This window comes from Gossypium raimondii, chromosome 5 (genome assembly GCF_025698545.1).
Source record: "Gossypium raimondii isolate GPD5lz chromosome 5, ASM2569854v1, whole genome shotgun sequence".
Classification (NCBI taxonomy): Eukaryota; Viridiplantae; Streptophyta; class Magnoliopsida; order Malvales; family Malvaceae; genus Gossypium; species Gossypium raimondii.
The window spans coordinates 20,361,787-20,381,458 of record NC_068569.1 but is presented as its reverse complement, the minus strand read 5'-3'; the positions used below and the strand labels follow the sequence as shown (position 1 = coordinate 20,381,458).

Sequence of the window (19,672 nt, the reverse complement as noted above, 5' to 3'; positions counted from 1 at the left end):
AAAACGAACATGGCACTTGAAATGATAAACATTTTACTTATTCGGGCATAATATAAAAATGAATAAACGTTTAAATATAACGTATGGTATAATGATAATGAAACAATATGAAATGGCTAGGTGGGTAAAATATTGGAATAATAAATAATAAGTAAATGAAGGAGGACTACAATAATAATAATATAATCATAATAATAATCATATCATAGGAATAAAATGGGAGATGCATGTTTAAAAACAAATGGACGTGACATGAAAATACCGAAAATAATAAAAGAAATAGTAAAATGAAAAGAACATAAAAAAAAAACAATGACAATAATAAAATGTGCCAATAAAAGCATGTGTATAATAAGTATGTGTAAAAAATTAAATATATTGATGATAATAAAATAATACTAATAATAATAAAGATAAAAAGAAGAATAAATAAAATAAAAATAAAATGAACACACTACAAAAGAAAGGATAAAAAAATTAAATATTAAAGAACAAAGAAGTAATAACTAAGTACATAAGTAAATAAATAAATAAAATAAAAATAAATAATCTAGGAAGGGTCGAAACTATATAATAAGGACTAAATTGAAACTTAAATAGAATTTTAGGGGAGAAATCGAGATAAAAACAAAATATGGGAATAAATTGCAACACATGAATGAAAGAGAAGGACGAAATAGGAAAATATTCCCTGTCCTTATGCGCACCGTTCCTCATGGGGACCAAAATAAAACAAAGATAAAATTGTATGGTAAAATTTTAAATACAAAAAAAATAGATAGGATTAGATTAAAAAATAAGTAAAAGGTGGAAGGATTGAAAACGCAAATAAACCATATAAAAGAAAACACGCGGATCTACCGGGTTAGGTCGGGTAGGATCGGGTTCGCGTCAAAACGATGCCGTTTTGGCGTCTATGAGCACTAGCCCAACACGCTGTCGTTTCATACGCTTATTTAATCTAACTTTTTTTTTAAAAAAAAACTCATTTTTGCCTTTTTTTTTTAAAACTGAAAGTCCCTCTTGTTTTTCTCTGAAACAACACCCCTACTCCGGCTGTCGGGCCACCGTGACGGCGGTCAATCACCGGCAACGGCACCGCCATCCACAGTGGCCGAAAAGACCCAAAAATTCTCATTTTATTCCTTTTTAACGCGGAACCCCGATTTTAGAGTCAAAAATGCCAAAGCCAAAACCTGACCTTCTAGAAATAGAGAAAACATTTCGGTTATCTTTCCCTTTTGGTAACATAAGCTTCATTTCCTGCGACTGTGGAAGGCCAAGCGCCAGGTCAGTTTTTCCTTTTTCTTTTCTTTTTATTTCTGTTTTTTATAAGTAAAAAAAAAAGATTCAAAGAATAAAAAAATAAAAATCATAAAAGAATCACCTTATTATATAGTCGAAACTATATAAAAAGGACTAAATTGAAACTTAAATAAAATTTTAGGGGAGAAATCGGGATAAAAACAGAATATGAGACTAAATTGCAACACACGAATGAAAGAGAAGGACGAAACAGGAAAATATTCCTTGTCCTTATGCGCACCATTTCTCATGGGGACAAAATAAAACAAAGATAAAATTGTATGGTAAAATTTTAAATACAAAAAAAAAGATAGGATTAGATTAAAAAATAAATAAAAGGTGGAAGGATTGAAAACGCAAATAAACCATCTAAAAGAAAACACGTAGATCTACCGGGTCAGGTCGAGTCAGATCGGGTTTGCATCAAAATGATGTCGTTTTGGCGTCTATGAGCACTGGCCCAAAACGTTGTCGTTTCATACGCTTATTTAATCTATTTTTTTTTAAAAAAGCTCATTTCTGCCTTTTTTTTAAAAAAACTGAAAGTCCCCCTTGTTTTTCTCTGAAACAACACAACTACTCCGGTCGTCAGGCCACCGTGACGGCCGCCGGTCACCGGCAATGGCGCCGCCGTCCACGGTGGCTGGAAAGACTCAAAAATTCCCATTTTATTCCTTTTTAACACGGAACCCCAATTTTGGAGTAAAAAATGCCAAAGCCAAAACCCGGCCTTCTAGAAATAGAGAAAACCTTTCGATTTTCTTTCCTTTTTGGTGACGGAAGCTTCACCTCCCGCGATCGTGGAAGGCCAAGTGCCAGGTCAGTTTTTTCTTTTTCTTTTTGTTTTTTATAAGTAAAAAAAAAACAGATTCAAAGAATAAAAAATAAAAATCATAAAAGAATCACCTTTCGATTTTTCAATCTCTGTTTTTTTTAATTCAATTTTCGTGTGTAAACAATGATACATTATGTTGGCTTTTATAACTGAATGATACATGCTATATTTACTATTTTTTTACTGTTTTCTTTCGTTTCTGCTACTGTTTCTCTCGCTGTTTTTGTGTTCCTTTTTTTTGTCCTCTCTTGCAGGTTTGGCGCTCAGTCAACGGAGGAGAGAAGCAGATCTCTTGCTACTTTGGTGAAACGACGACAGAAAGGGTGTCAGCCCTCGGGACGAGGCGCGCTAACGTGTCACGAGCGAAGGGAAGGGTGCGAGCGCACATGGGAACATTAGGGTTTCAGGGTTTCTGAGTTAGTTTAGGTTGTGGGCTTGTAATTTTTGGGCTAGGGTTTTTGTATTTTGGGCCATTTGGGCCTCTTTTGTAAATGGAATGTTGCATTTGATTTTTTATTTATTTGGTTTGCTTTGGTGGGCCGCTACAATACTATTGTTTAATAATTTTATAAAAAATTATATAAATATTAAATATATTTTTAGTTGAGATAGTAAATTTGAAAAATTAAAGTTTATGATATTTTGGGATCAAAGACCATTATGTGCATGTATTTTTTAGATTTTATATAAAATAAAATAAAATCTTCAAAGTAAAATTTCCCTTTTATAAAAAAATAAGGGACTTTGAGTAAACTCATAATCAAGGGAGAACAAAAGTTGGTTAAATTAGACTTAATGGAGTTGATTAAATTGATTTTGGCTTAGTAAGTTTGATGGTTAAATCGGTTAATTTTTGTTTTTAAATGGAAATTGTTAATATTCTTTGATATATGATTTGTGGCAGAAACAAGGGTTGTGAAGATGCAATTTTGTTAAGGAGATTTTGGGAAGAACATTTTTGTTTGGTTTCCATAGCTATATAGAGCTCTGAGTCCTTATTATGGGACTTGAAGGAAAGTTATTTTACACAATCACGCAAATGATGAATTAATGATGAAATGGAATAATTATTTCACCAAACCAAATATGCTGTAAATATCTGACGAAAGAATTGCAGGTACATTTTCTAATAATTTAACTTGTTATGAATAAAGAAAAAGGATGGAAAACAATAGATGTTAAGGAAGTTGGCAATGTCTCCTTATGCTAGCTCAATGGCTGCAATTGCATTTGTCTCAATTCCTTTACTTTTCTTATCCCAAGACATCTACTACAAACAATTGAGGGTCAAAATCTTGAATTATTGATTCAACTAACCCCCCAATGCTGCCTAAACCATCTTCCATCAAAACAATTCCGCCATATGAACATGCAAATCCAAAAAAATTGAAATGCCACCAATATTTGACTGTATAAATCAATCAATTTTTTTTAAATAAATTAAATATACTTGATATGATTAGACTTGTTTATGGGTCGGGTCATCCGGCTTGACCCAAAGGCTCGTCCGAAATGTAGGAGGACTTTGGCAAAAAAATAAACCCGAAAAAAAGCTTGGACTTAATACAAAGGCCCGTTTAGAAAACGGGTTAGGCTTTAGGCAAAGTTTTTCAGCCCGGGCATGGCTCAGCCAGGCCCGAATTTTTTAAACTAAAATTTTTAACTTATACTGAGTTACTGCCAAGTGTCAATCCCTAATTCCCCTTATTCCCAATCCCTAATCAATATTTGTTCCTAGAAACAAAATCCTTGAGTGTCGCTCACCACCTCTACCAGTGATCTCCAGTTTCGCTGCCTGTCCGTCTCCCGCTCACCACTTTGTCTCCCGCTTCCTTTGTCGTTGGCGACCATCACCATTGCATCGTCCCACTCCAGCCCATAAGCATTGCGACTTGCGTCATCCATCTTCTTGTTGCTTCCTCTGTCTCCGACGTGCACCATTGTAGCTTCCTTTGTCGCCTTCTCCGCTCCAACCTTCAGCCATTGTCGTCCCACTGGTTTGCTTGGTATGTATGCACCATACTTCCACGGTTACTTCCACAGTTCATATATTTTGTTCTTTTATTTTTCTTATAGAAAAAGAAAAGAAATTTTTAAATGCTACTCCCACAGTTCATATATAATGCCATCAAATTTTTAAATGCTACTCCCATAGTTCATATATAATGCCATCAAAATAAGAAAAACCCACATTCGTTCCAACTATTTCTCGAGAAAAAACTACGGCCCCTAAACCTTTCTTCAAGCTTTTGTCTGTCTCTCTTACTCTACAAATATTTTTTATGTATGATTATCTGTATATTTCTCGAGAACGAGAAACAGAGAGTTGAAATTATCTTCAGTCTTTTAAAACAAAAAAATTAATACATGCCAGGTTCGGGTTTAGCATCTATAATCCAGGCTGGACTTGAACAAAATTTTAAATTTATTTTTGCAGGCCAAGCCCGGACCTATCAATTGGGTCTAAAATTTCGGTAGAATCTGATCTGGCCATAAACACCTCTAAATATCATCATATAAATATGTGAATTTTAAAAAAAAAAACCTTGTATTAAATGTACATTCATATCCGAAAATAATTAGGTCCGATAAAATGTAATTAGCATTTAATTTCACAGAGGTAGAATTATTAAGAAAATGAAAAACGAAAGTACTCCTTCTAAACATTTACCATAACACATTAGATGAATATGAACCTGATTAGATTAGATGAGATATAACTGGAAATGCTTTCGTAGATTAACGGAATGTGAAGATGGTAAAAAATACAGCCTTGCCTTTTCTCTCCCCTTTCATATCCATGGAATTCAAACCATAAAACAAAAAGGTAACTCTACTTTAGGTAGTTGAAAAGTAATCAAAGAAACCAAGAAAAACTTTTCCTTTCCACAAGGAACTCATAGACATGAAATAATAGGGTTCTTAATTATTGGATTGGTAATGACATCATCATGAAATCAACCTTCCATTTTCGCCTAAAACCCAAATCGAAAATGAGAAAAAATTAATCATGGTTTAAGTGAGATGGTAAAAATACTTTTTATCTTAATCATTAATTGAGGGTTCGATTTTTGCCTTGTGTATGAGGCGGTTTTAAAACCCGAGACTTATAAAACGTAAAGATTAGTTACTGAGTTGAATATAATTGATTGAAATACAATTTATCACAATAATAAATAATTTACAGATTTGAAAGTCTAAATTAAATGATTTGTAACTTTTATACAAAGTAATTTTTCTTTTGAAAGCAAAGATTTGAGAGTTTTATTGATATATCTTGGGAAGCGTTTTACAAGATATATCCATATTGTGTATTTATTGAAGAATTTATACATTTATAAGTATGGATGTAAGAGTAAGGGTAAAATATTATCCGGAATTGTGATTGATGATATTGGTTCGGTGTCAGGATATTTTAGTGCTGAATTTCCGCACGTGTATCGTGTGTGTAATAGAGGTACCTGTACTTTATATTTAAATTGTACATAAATTACTTTTGCTTACTATTATTTTTATCTTTTTCAAAGTTGGAATTTGAATTGATAAATATTTGTTTGTATATAGATAGAACAAAAGCATGGAGATGAAGGCCAATAATTGATTTTGGAGGAAAGGAGAATCCAGCTAGCCCTATTGTTTTTGGACTGAAAAGGAGAGTTACAATGAGCAGATTGAACTAGTGGGCATATCCCTCCAAAATCTCTGACCGAAGACCAAGATTATAAAATTTCCCTCTCCTTCATTTACTTACTATACCCTTCTTTTCTTAAAAGAAAAAAGAAATTGGCTGGCAAGTGAAGAGAATCTTCCAAATTCCGACTTCAACTCCAACTCTAGGAATAAGACACACTTTACTCCTTTTTCTTTCTCTTTCTTTAAAATACGGCTATAAAGATTATTCCTCAAGTCTTCTATAATTGTCCTTATATCACCTTTTCATGTTATTTTAATTCCATTGCTTTAAATAGTCCTCCATCCATGTTCCATCTACTAACACCAAATCTATTTTGTTCAATTAAATCCAACATATTTCTGTTGTTATTAGATTCTCGAAAATGGATACACCATCTTATTAAGTTTATCATACTTTTCTTTTTGCATTAATTATTAAGTTTATCATATTGTTTAGGCTTCAAAATCAAACTCAAACTCTGCAACAATTCTCACCCAATTACAAGTATATATGAATAAAAACGTGAACATATAGGTGACAGTGACACCAACATCTTACAACTTACTTCCCTTATAAAGACAAATGAAATCAGAAACCAAATTATTCAATTCCTACCTACTATACAAGGAAATTATGCAAACAATAAAAAACAAGAGGAAATTTTCCCAACTGACTTAAAGATAACCATGGTGTTATGAACCAAGACTACCTTATAAATTATGCGATGAATGTTGTATTGAACAATCAAGGATCTGGGGATATGTTCACAGTACTGATCTTGTTGCTTTTGGAGGACTTTGGTGGAGTAGTGTTGGTAACAGTCGTGTTCGAGGATCCACCCATTTTACTGGATAAAGAATTAGCAATGCACTCAGCCATCCTTGTCATGACAAGCTTTTTCTTCACTGGAAACACACTCCCTTTCTTCTCTTGGAACCGATATGCCCCTTTTTTATCACCCTCTCTTCTGGCTGGATCTGCTTCTGCCCGGCCGCCTTCTCCACCTTGTTTTAGCCTAGACTCCATGATTGTTGTGAAGTATCTTTGGGTTGGAATGTGAGGGTGATTGGGGTCAAGTGAACTGAGAGAAAGGATTTAAAGTAGAGAACAAAAAGTGGGGAAACTTGTAGACTAAGAATTGATGTTTAGATTTGGTAATACACCAAAAACAAATGCTGCTTTGACACTTGTCATAATCTCACCGCACTGTAAGAGAGAGAGAGAGAGAGAGAGAGAGAGAGAGAGAGAGAGAATCACTGACAACCACGTGAGTGTGGGCCAGAATGTGATCCACTCATTCCCCTAATCAATTTCATGTTAAGAAGCAAAACAGAATCTTCGTTTGGGTTCTTTCCAGGTCATATTGGCTTTTCATATGTAATCTCCATTTCCACCACAAAAATGAAAGTAAAATATATAAAATGCAAGCAAATAAATGATGTGTGCTTAGTTTATAGTCATGGGTTAAAATAGAATTGTAAATGAAGGAAAGCTGTAATGCAATGCCATGGGACATGTTTGACGTTGGAAGCCTTGTTGGTATGCACTAGGCTACCATCCCAAACCTATAGACATTCTTCCCAAGTCAATTTTGGACTATGCTAAACCATGATATTTCCTAGAAATTTCAAACTTTTAAGACTTCATATCTTTTAACCAGGTCCACTCTCACTGTTTCATTGCACTACTCATTAATTAAAATTACTTTTACACGCTGAGATTGGTCTTAAATCGCTTCTAGAACACACCCCATATATTACTAAATTTGCCACATGGATAGTTAGGACATCATCAAAAGTGGATTAAGTCTTTTCGTCTTTACATTAATTAAACTGACTTGATTCATGAGGTCCCCCTTATGGGCGCAATTCATGTTTAAATCAATATGATTAAGTATTAATCCCCCCTTAATTGTTCTAGAATCTTTGTTCTTATAAAGCTCAAATATTGTGATTGTAGAACTCACCTACCATAAGAAATTCGGTGGGCATTGATTTCCCAAATAAATCAAAGGATCTTCTTCCAACTTATGTTTACGCTTAAATATGGAATTTTTTAATATAAATTAAAATTTGGCATGATTATTTTAAATATTTTATAACTTTAAACAATTAAATAGAAATATGTTTCCATTAATTAATGAAAATTCTTGACTCATAAAAGATTACCCTATGATTTGAATTTAGGTAAATAGGAAAAAATGTATTTCTAATACCTATAACATAGTTGTCATTTTTGTAATTTAAGTACTTACATTATATAATTCGGTCATTTCGTTAAAATCACAAATAGCAAGTGATGTGATGCTTAAAAAATCGATATAATAATAAATTCAGTCCTCAATTTTTACATATATATTATATCAATTTGGTCATAATTTTAAAAAATTAACTCTCAAAATTTATAAATATTCTCAATTTGATCTTAATTCTAACAAAATTCAAAGAAATTTAAAAATATATAAAAATAAAAAAAATTGTCGGTGAGAAAATTGCTTCCGTTCTTCTTGAAGAGATTGAGAAAGGTGTGGAGTGGTGGATTCAACTCAGCAGGTATTACTACTATGTACTCTATTCCATTGGCCTGTCACTTGTCCAATTTCACAAACTGCCTTTGTCTATTGCAGCAACAGAGGGTGGGGGAGGGGAATATATTATGATTTTTTTTAAAATTTATATAATGATTTCTTTTTGTAATCTTATCAAACAGTTTTGTATCATATTCATCACTAATAAATTGAAGTCAGTCAGATATTTATATCATATCAAGATACCAATTATATCCTGACTGCATTGGCCAAATCCGCACAAAATTTGGTGAAAAGGGAAAACTGGAGTTGTTCCCATCGAATTGGCTCACGTTTTGAAACCCAATCTAAAATTTATTTTATTATATATTAATTTTGGAGGTGATCCTTTATACGGTTTTAAATTTGTTATGAATTAAGAAAATAATGAAATTGTTGTTAGGGGACTGGCAGGATTTCAACCTCTTTTAAAATTTTTAAAGATAAAATTATACTTTAATTACTCAAAATGAATAAAAAAATTGGTTTAATCTTTTAAAAGTTATAATGATTATATTTTTATTATTGTATAAAGTATAATTTGATTTGGACGCTACAAAAATTTTAACATCTACTACAAACAAAAGAGGAAACCGGAGCTCTTGGTCTTAAAAATCCTCAAATCTTGATTTATTGATTTAATGATTAAACAATAAGTAGTTGAATAAACAAACCCCAATTCTGCCAAATTCATGCTTCATCTAAACATTTCAATTCTACGCCGTCATGATTAAAAAATTGGAAATGCCACCAATATTATTTATTTTTTAAATTAAGGATAAATTAATTGAATTAACTAAAAATAGATGATTGGATATATATTCATCTCCTGATATTTGATTTCATAGAGGCTTAATTTATTAAACAAAAGTACGGTTACTAAACATTTAGCATACTACATTTAAGATGGTTTAGTAGATTAGCTGGGTATGAACATGGAAAAAAAAAAAAAAAAAGAGTCCCCTGCTTTTTGTCTTCCTCTATTTGTTTGTCTCCTTCCGTATGTATGGGATTCAAAATAAAATAACTGGCCTTAAAACTAGTGGAGAAATAATCTAATGCACCAAGAAAAACTTTTCCTTTTGACCAAACATTCATAGAAATTAAATGATTTCCCTATTTGGGGTTCTTCATGAAATGAACCTTCCATTACCAGCTTAAAGCATAAAAAGTATCCTATATTCATTTTTTTAAAGTTGGAAACCATATATTCAAAGACAAGCTTGCAGCGGTTGAATTTCAAGATGCAGAAGAAAACGATTCTCTGTCCCAAATTCTATCTGTGCAAAACCAAAGGAATGAATGAAAGCAAGTAGAACAGAACCGAATAAACGAGAACAGAACAAGTTGGGGTAATTTGAGGTAACATTTGATGAATGATGGGAAACAAAGCTATGGTGTGAGTGGGGATGCTACTTAAACATTTTGTATGTGGTTATCGTTGGATTGAAAAGGTTTGGATGAAGAAAACAGAGAAATAAAAAACTTGAGCATGGAGTGGAGCATCATCTTCTTCACCAGCTTCCTCTTCTTTGGAAAAACACTTCCATTGGTTGCCTTGATGAACCTTGTCTCAGCTCTTCCTGTTCCCGCCTCTCTGTAGACTTTAACGGGGTGCACTTTCATTTCAACCGCCATTTTTTTTCCTCTCTCAATTTCTCATTTCTTACAGAAAGGGTGGAGGAGGATTTATTCTGCCTTCCTATCTGAAATACTTTTGATGCCGCGTGTCAGAATCTGAGCGGTATGCTGATGTAAGTCACAATATATGCTTTAAATTTTGTTGGCATTAGGTTGAGACTTCAATTTTTCCATTTCAACTTAACTTTAATATATTATATTAATAAAGTACATACTTTATAGTATATATATAAAAAAACCCACTTATTTCATCCTTGAATTTTATGACTTTATCTCACTTGCATCATTGCATGATTGAAAAGCCTCCCAAATCCATTTTTTTCTGTTTTTATTATATATTTCAAGCAATATGAGATCTTCTCACTGGAGCAGCATGTTGAATATCGCAACCCTAAAGTTCATTTGGTGTCAGACATGGTGATAAGATCAACCATTACAAAAATAGTTTAGCCTTTTGGGAAATACATAAACGAGTAGTCCTCAGAGAAGAACAATCCTTTTTCTCTCTTCATATTTTCTTTATTTGACGAGTCTTGTTTAACATACCAATTGTGTGTTATAAGTCGACCAAGTTCATTCTTTTCCTTATCTTTTTTAAACAGTAAATTATGAAATGATGGTTAAATCATTAAGACGAGATTACAGTAACATTGTCTCCTACCATATTCCCAATAGTTAAGGGCCAAGAGCTATATGAAATGAAAGGAAGAAGATAATGGATTTTTATTATCTTATTAGATATTAGTTTCTGCGGTTAATTCTTGGCCCAATTTGGTTATTTTAAAAAGGGACTCAACGTAAAGATCATATAAAAGAGTTGGTCAACAAAGGTAATTACTAAAAATGAGAATGATTGTATTATCATATGGTTGGATGGTCTTAATCAAACTTTACAAAGGTCCATTAACGTATCTTGGAAAATTCATAATATGAGTGGGAATAAGGTTTTTTTTTTTTTTCAAAATGAAGAATTTAAATTCAATTATAAATATATATTTTTTCCAATCTTAATTCACATCTTCTTATTGAACAAGAAGGTCGGTGTGTTCCTTTTGGTATTTCCATTTGCAAACTAAGTAAGTAAATAAAAAATGAGATTAAACTCAAATCCGAAATAGCTAATGAGTGGCAAAATTTTCTTGCTACATTGATTAGTTGGAAAGCAGAAAACAAGTTGCTGTTGACTTATATATAATCGTAAAATGGGGATGGTGTTGTGTTCCAAGGACAGTTAGGATAACGATGAATTTGATTATTTGGAATTTGGTACTGATCTGGTGGGGTCGCAAGCTTTGTCAAGACATCATCAATAATCTTTCAAGTCTCAATTAACTTTTGTTTATGTCACTTCGGGATTATACAATTTAGGAATATTATTCCTTTTTAATAATTTAATATTATATTAGTAATTTTAAAATAAAAATTTTAAAATTCAAGATGAAAAAATATATAAATAACACGACGTCACTGTTTCATACAATTATTTTCTATCCTTCGGTTGAAAAGGTTTGTTGTATTTATATTTTGCTTTTCTCAATTTTTATAAATATATTTATGTTTAATATATGAGAATAAAATGATGAAAGCTTAAGGCCTTATTTATTTTTCTAATTTATTAAATACAATTTAAAAATATATAATAAAATTTTAATTTTGATTATAGGGTTAAAACTTTTCATCAAATAATTATGTTTGAATATAAATATATAAAAAAGATTGGAATTCAACACAAGGAATAATGTAAGTTGAGAGTGAAAGACAGCATGGTTAACTAAACCCAGAATAAAAGCAGCCATCGATTAGGTCCAATTTTCCCCTTTCATTCAAACCCTTGACCATGTGTTACATACACGCTCAACTTTTTAGTTTTTATGGCAAAACAAAATCATACATATTTAGACCATGATCTTTGAGTTTCTGTGTGGGGTTGGGGTCAGGAATATGGATCAAAATTTCTACTAAGCTTCCAATGGGACCCCAAATAAAAGCAAAGTTGTCCTAATCACTAAAACATAACATAGGATCATATAACGTCACTCGTTCAAAGTCTAGACTGGAATGATTACAGCTTTTTTTTCAATAAAACAATGCACTGTAAATAGTTTTTTTTCAATAGTAAATTATTCATTAAATAATGTTTATAAACATTACTAATTAACTGACCTTTTTTTATTAAAACTTGGACATAATCTATACAGTCAAAGCAGTCAATAATAAGGTGCATCGACCATCTTCATCAAGTTTCTATCCAAGTTTTACTCAAAAGTGATTTTCTCCAGCTGTAATGCTCTTGAGGGAGATAAAAAGGGGGGTTTGTCCTTGTTAATGCCAACTAATCAGAAAGGGAATTAAAGGTATTTTATCCTTAAAGACATCTCTTTGCATTAAAGACAATAATATTGAAATGCAGAAAAATTCAAGTAATAAAGCCAATATATTACTGAATAAAGAAGCTGGAAAGTATAGTATAGTATAGTATAGTTGATTGTTGCCATGGAGAGTAGGTTTTGCTGTTGAAGTTCTCTTCTTCCTGGTCCTAAAATACATGCATGAAAATAGAGCAGAGGTAGTTATGGATTGTGGCTAGACTTTATGATTGGTCAGGTAACTCAAAATTTTAGATTTATTTTTAGGTTTGAGCTCAACTCAACCTAACTAAAAAAAGTCCAGTTTAAATAAAAAGGTTAAATTTGAGCTAGATTTATATTAATTTTTTTTATATACTAAAATAATTACAACTTAACAACTAAATATTTTAAAATAGTAGAAAAATTAATAATAAAATAGAGTTATACAATATCCAAATGATAACCATAAAATAATAGTAATATAATAGCAAAATAATAGTAAAATAACATCAAAACGGCAACAAACAACAGTGAAAATGAATTTTAGGCAAATACGAGCTGAGCCAGGCCCGAACCAAATAAAATTTACCTAAGGCCCAGCTCATTTAGAAACGGACCTTATTTTTTATTTAACTTTAATTTTTGGGCCTATATTTTTATACACTTCCCACATTTCGGATGAGTTTTCAAATCTGAGTGGGTGGTGGCTAAACTTATTGATTGAAAACCAAAAACAGAAAGAGACTGAAAATTAGAAAGAAAGAAACAAAGAACTGAATATTCTTCTATATGTCTATATATATACATGTTGCATCTTTTTCGGATAAACCCACCAACTAGTTTACATTATATTTATGGAAAGAAAACTATGACTGGCAAAATATATATGGATTTATTATTGAAATATAACTTTTGCTAAAAGCTATGCTAGAGATGAAGAAAAAGTGTATCATTAGCTTTTCTTTTTTTTTTTTGGGGGGGGGGTGGTGGTGGTGGGGAATTAACTACTGAATTCTTCACCCAGACAAGTTCAATCTTACAATTTTTTTTTCTTCCCAAGAATTCATATTGAATAGTTCATTAATCCTCAATTTCAAAATTTCCTTGGAATTTGGATTCGGTTAATTGGGGTTTAAAGATCATTGAATTACCATTTCAAACTATTTTACTATGTCATCTATTTTTTGTTTCACTTTTCTAAGATGCTGGTATTTGATATTTGTATTTTGATGTACACTTGAAAATGAATGTATTAAGAACAGTATCTAAATATAATATTTTTTTCAAAAAAAAAAAAGAATCCAAAATATTGTAATTTGGATGTTGCTGTCACTGGAATGAACGTCATAGCTGTAAAAGAGAAAAAGTGAAATAGAAATTTAAAACTAGTCTACTTTCGCGATAAGTGAAGCTTGATTGATGTACTCAATGAAAAGCAGGAAACTATGGTAGAAATTACATTGCAAAAGCTTCAAAACAAGAAGAAAAGACAGTGTAGTAATGGATATAGGCAGTCCAAGCTAGAAGAAAAAGATTTCTCTCTTAATTAAGACTTGGGTAGCCAGTCAAATTCTATACACTAGCTTCCTGGAAGTAATGTATGCACTCCCGAGTGGCTGTTGTAACCAACCAGCTTATCATCTTCTCTGTACTTCAACTTAATGCCCCAGGAGTTGAGCCTAGAGATAGTGGAATTCTTGAGCCTATCATATATATATGTATACGTTTCTTGAATAGTAGAAGCAGAGTGAGAATGTGTTGAGGATCAGAGGAACTAACATTAAAACACCTCAATGTCTATGATATGATGGCCTATAGCATATATTTCGCATAAATAGTTGGTTGCTATTAATAATGGCTAGTGGGGTGATGGTATTTTTGTTGCGAAAATCCTGATATGCTTGGAACAACAATTTTTAGGGTGAACAGCAGGATGGCAGCAGGCATGGAAAAGAGAAGAGACAGAGATGAGAAATTTATGGAACATCATCCTTTTCACAGATCTCCTGTTAGGGGGAATAACCCCCCACTTCTTCACTTGGAATCCACCACCAACTTCTTCAACCATCTTCGGTGGAATTTGAAGAGTAATGCAGCATAATCAAGAAAGGCCAAAACAAAGGCTTGGGAATCAAATGAGAAGCAGAGTGAAAGTCGAGGCGTGTATATAAAGGAAGTCTGATAAACGAAATAGTGTTGGTTTCAATACCAAGAAAGCACCCAGGTGATTGCTTCTCCCATTTCAGATTTTGGGGCCCAAACCCCACCGCCCATTTATGAGTAGGTTAGATGTGAAAGCTTTGTAAAGTTACCTTAAACCACCAGCAACTCCACACCCTCAAACTGAACTTTCCCACCTGCACTTATTTTATGTATGCCCACTCTCTCTATCACTATTTTTTTTGAGAGATTTGAATTTGGGTTAGAAGTGAAATGTGTATTAGCATGTACCATATTTATTTTAATATTTTTCATAAATCATATTCGATTTCTCCTAATAATATTATCTGCCATTAATTTAACAGCACACCCAATTAACTTCTTTTAGTTTTAACTCATAGGCCTCTTGAATCAATCCCATTTGACCGATAAAAAAAAAGAAGCATGCAAATGTCTCGTTTAAAACCAATCTTTTAAAAAAATTAAACTCAAAATCAATTGCAATCATTAACAACAAAATGAGAAGTCATCAATTGGGCCTTGAATAGGAACTGGACCAGAATTTGAAACCAAGATGAGCCGACCCGACCCGACCCGACCCGACCGATCTCTCTATTTGGACAATGAACGACGCTGTATATCAAGTGTCAAGTGAAAAAAAGAAAAGAAAAGAACAAGGAGTTGCAGAAGAGATGAAGCTAACGTGGAATAAGAACAAGAGCAACAACAAGAAGCGGTCCAGGGAAGCTATTGCAAGCTACCCTAATCTTCCCTTTGATCTACAAGATCCCTCGCATGATGATATGCAGTTGCAGAATCAAGAACACGCCCATTCTCAACATCAAGACAAGCCCTCTGCTGATGCTTTGGATTCTGACTTTAAACAACTTGCCCAATTCTTCCAAGCCCAAGGCAACAAGCTTGCTGAGGTTTTCCTTTTTTTTCTTTTTCCTTCTGCCCTGTTTCCAATTGATTGATTTTCGGTGTTTAAAGGGATACAGTCTTGATTGAATTATCAAATTGGGAATACGGTGAAGATCTTATATTGTCTTTATTTATATATCTTAATGTGTTGATAATGACGAATTTTATCATTTTGTTGGTTGATCATGAGGTTTTTGGGCCCTTTTCTTTATGGTATTTCTATTACCTTGAATTTGGCTCAATTATAGTGCTATGAGATGAAATAACCCAAGTTGGATTCATTGTCAGCCGCCGATAGGATTTTAGCCATCTAACGGGGGAAAAGGGGGAGTTCAGCTTTAGATATTGTTAAATGGGTCATTCACTAGTCTTTCCATTTGCATGAAACGGTGGTACTTTTTTGTTTTGTCATACTTGATAAGATGTATTTGTTGTGATGGATAATTTCTTTTGAAGGATGGGAAATTCCGGGAAGCACTTGGGAAGTGGGAGACAGCACTTAATTTGATGCCTGAAAATGCAGTTTTGCTTGAACAGAAGGCACAAGTTCTACTCGAGCTAGGGGATGCATGGAGTGCATTGAAGGCAGCCACTCGTAACTTTCACTTCCTTTTTCACTCATGTTTCTGATGCAGTTTTCAGTTACTTGTATTTTGGTGACATTGTTTAACTGCTTATTTTATTTAAAATTCCTGAGACAAGATGACTAGTTATAGAATGCAATGCACAGTATATTCAGCATGTTTATGCCTTCTGATCTGTAATGCACTATGGTTTTATTGCGTTTTTTTTTTTTTGTTGTTGTTGCAATGTGAAATAACGTATATGTAAGTTTAAACTTTTGTCTGCTTATCTGTGGATTCTACTTGGCAGGAGCCACTGAATTGGAATCATCATGGGCTGAGGTATGTCAAACCTGTAACCTGAATGAGATATCAAATGTTAAGCTGTATCATATACCTTGAAAAACATCATACCCCTTTATAATTATGTTCCATAAACATGATGCTCATATTTCTCAAAGTATTTGGAACATTTCTAACTTGCACTCTGGTATATATATGCAAAATTTGAGCTCATTTCCATTGTTTTACCCCTGGTACTTTGTAGTTTATCATCAAATTAATGGCTACCATAATGTTGCACAAATTTAGCTAATGAGGAGGAAAATAGTTTGTATTCTAATCCTTAGAAGTGGTTGACTTTCCACATGGGCAACTAGTTTCCCTAGATTTCCTGTCCCTGCTCTATGTATGGTGGCTGCTAGCTAATGCTGAGAGATTGCAATTTGAATTGTTATTTCTGTCAGTAACTTCATTAGAAAGAATTTTTAGTCAGAAGTACCACTGTTATTGCAGCCTACATTCAATGCCAAAGTGCTTTTGTGTTTATGAGGTTGTATTTTGTTTCAGGCATGGATTACTCTTGGTAGATCACAATTAAACTTTGGAGAGCCCGATAGTGCCATTGAGAGTTTTGGCAGGGCATTAGCTATCAAGGTACATTTTTGGTACTTTTCATTCCGTATTACTTTGCATGGCCTCGTACTTTGAGGAAGTGTGCTTTATCAGATTTTTAAGCTGCTTCTTATAACTTTGAAGTCTAATGTCTCTGGTTAAATTGATCTCTAGCCTTGTATTCTTGTACTGGGCAAAGTAGACTGCAGTAGTCGGGTTTACTAAAGCTGTATTTTTATGCAGCCTGATTCTGTGGAGGCACAAGACGACAGGAAAACTGCATCGCATCTTATAAAGAAAAGAAAGCAGCTTCATTCTTCAGGCCTGAGTACTGATAAAAACCGTTATATGGTAGGTGATAGTACCGAGTCTTCTTGATTTTACATGAAGAGCAGTTGTTACTGACAGGAAGAATGATGGTAGAGTCACCAGCCCTCTGTAATTGAGAATTCAGTCGGTGGATGAAGATATAGCATGGACAAAGATTCCTCAACCTAGCATGGAGCATGAACGAAGCTATACAATTGAAAAATTTTGGATTTGCTTAGAATTTGTCATCAAGGAAGAACTTTGTAGGCATAATATCAGACAGTAGTATGGGTTCTGAAAGCTTATGCAAATGGGGTGTGCTGTTTCGATCTTGAAGGAAAACCTTTGTTAAATTTAAACCATGAGACCATGTACAGATAAATTCTCCCAAGAGCATGTATGAATATTAGTCATTGTTAGACAAAATGGTATAAACTATTAAATTATGGCTATTCAAAAGGCAATTCTACTCCTGTATGTGTGTCTTGGCCATTTTCCTCAGCTCAAACTTCTTAATTGAACACCACTGTTTTAGATGCCACATAATGCGGGAGCTTGGCCCGGCAATATTCTATCATCTCTTTCGCTGTTGTCTTTTCGACTTCCTTCGAACTTACGAAAGCTGCCTCCGGATTCGAGTACAAAACAGACTAGACTCCGGTGCTGCTTATATACCCTACACTACTAATCACATCCTTGAATCGATCCTTCGTCTCTAATACCCATCAGGATATGCAACACCACCATCCCCAGTATAAAACCCCACACGTCCTCTGGCATGCATGAAGAGGTAGGTGTTGGGTCCTTTAGGCAACCTACCATTACTTGCCCTCTGAAAACGATTGCTCCAAGTGATGAACCATCTTCGCTCACACTAGTTTCTCTCCCAGGATCCACCCCATCCATTACAATTTCCGCAATACGTGGCAGGGACATTTGGTGCCACGACAGACATCACGTGACCTCTCGTGATTCTCATAGATGACGACTGATGGTTGATTTGCGACCTCGTGCGAACGGATTCAATGGAAGGGCAATCCCCGTAAGCAATTGTGAGCGGGGTTCAATTTGGTGCTCTATTGATTCTGGTTCTTTTATCCTTTTGTTCTAGTGTAATTAAGCATTGTTATTTATCAAGTTAAATTACTTGGGGTTACAATTGGATTGATCTGTATTTTGTTCATTGAAACAAAAGAACGAAATTAAAGCTAATTAATATTTGTAACATAAAGATTTTCTTCGGAAGCTAGAACAGAGGGTATTCTTCATGTGTTACGGGATTGTTTGACAGCAAAAGAGGTGTGGTTGGAAATCGTCCCAACTGATCAACAGAACAGGTTCTTTTTCGTGGATTTACAGAACTGGTTAACTTTCAATCTTTGTTGTTCCACGAGGCTGTCTAGAGGAGGGACATCTTGGTCCTATCATTTTGGGATACTTGCTTGGCACATTTGGAAGAATAGGAATCATTTTATTTTTCAAGGCATAACTTAGAGTATCCTTGAGATTGTTAAAGTTTTTTATAGTTGGGCACAAAAGTATGAACTAAGCCATAATGGAGCTAAGCTAAATAATTGTGCATCTGGTACTCGAACATTCTTGCCGGGTAATTGGGTGCATTTATTCATTGATGGTGCGGTGAATGGAGGGTCTGAAATTCTTTCTGCTAATTGAGTGTCGCGAGATTAGAATAGAGATTGGATATTGAGTTACAATCATTACCTTGGAGAATGCACGATCTCTGAGGCTAAACTATGAGATATTTCGGATGGCATGCTGATTCTACTTAAAAAAGGATTTAATATAGTTATGATTCATACTAATAACTTGGAGGTAGCTCGAGCCATATAGGATAATATGTTAGTAGAATTGGGCATTATCGTGCTTAAGAGGGTCCAACGGATCATGAGAACTGAAAGGCAATGGTTGATTCGGCATGTTCCTAGAGAAAATAATTGAGTTGCTAACTGTTTGACTAAATTGAATTTAAGATGGAGAACAAACTTACAAGTTTATGATGAAGTCATGAGTCCCTCATGATGCATTAGAAGTTCTAAACAAGATAAAGGTAAAGGTAATTTCGATCAATTTAATTTGATGTAAACTTTATTTGTTTTTTATCATAAAAAAATATTTTTGGAAGCTAGAAATTGGAGGTACCATGAGTTAGAACTTGGTAGTTCCTTTAGGAGTCTGAACCCCAGCTGGCTTAAGGCAATCTTAAATTTTTGTAAAATATATGGATAGTTTTCGATGCCAAGTTGTTTTACACAATTTAAAGAGGTGGTTGTTTGAAAATTAAGAAATATGGAATTTCAATCTAAGATATAGCAAAACCAATATAATTCTAAAGCCATATCTAACAATATCATAATTATTTGAAGGAAGCCATCTTTTATGTAATCTCATTTAACAACATATATTTAGAATACTAATACAATATTATATCATGGA

The 19,672-nt window shown here is 33.4% G+C and overlaps 1 protein-coding gene across 1 annotated transcript; it reads left to right on the top strand.

Annotated features, from left to right (window-relative positions):
- The first annotated feature begins 15,187 nt into the window (after window positions 1-15,187).
- Window positions 15,188-17,691, top strand: LOC105770392 (uncharacterized). Its single transcript, XM_012591571.2, has 5 exons — window positions 15,188-15,457; window positions 15,909-16,047; window positions 16,326-16,357; window positions 16,865-16,951; window positions 17,153-17,691. The coding sequence occupies exons 1-5, from the start codon at window positions 15,221-15,223 to the stop codon at window positions 17,285-17,287; spliced, it is 630 nt and encodes a 209-aa protein (XP_012447025.1). The 5' UTR covers window positions 15,188-15,220; the 3' UTR covers window positions 17,288-17,691.
- The last annotated feature ends 1,981 nt before the right edge of the window (window positions 17,692-19,672 follow it).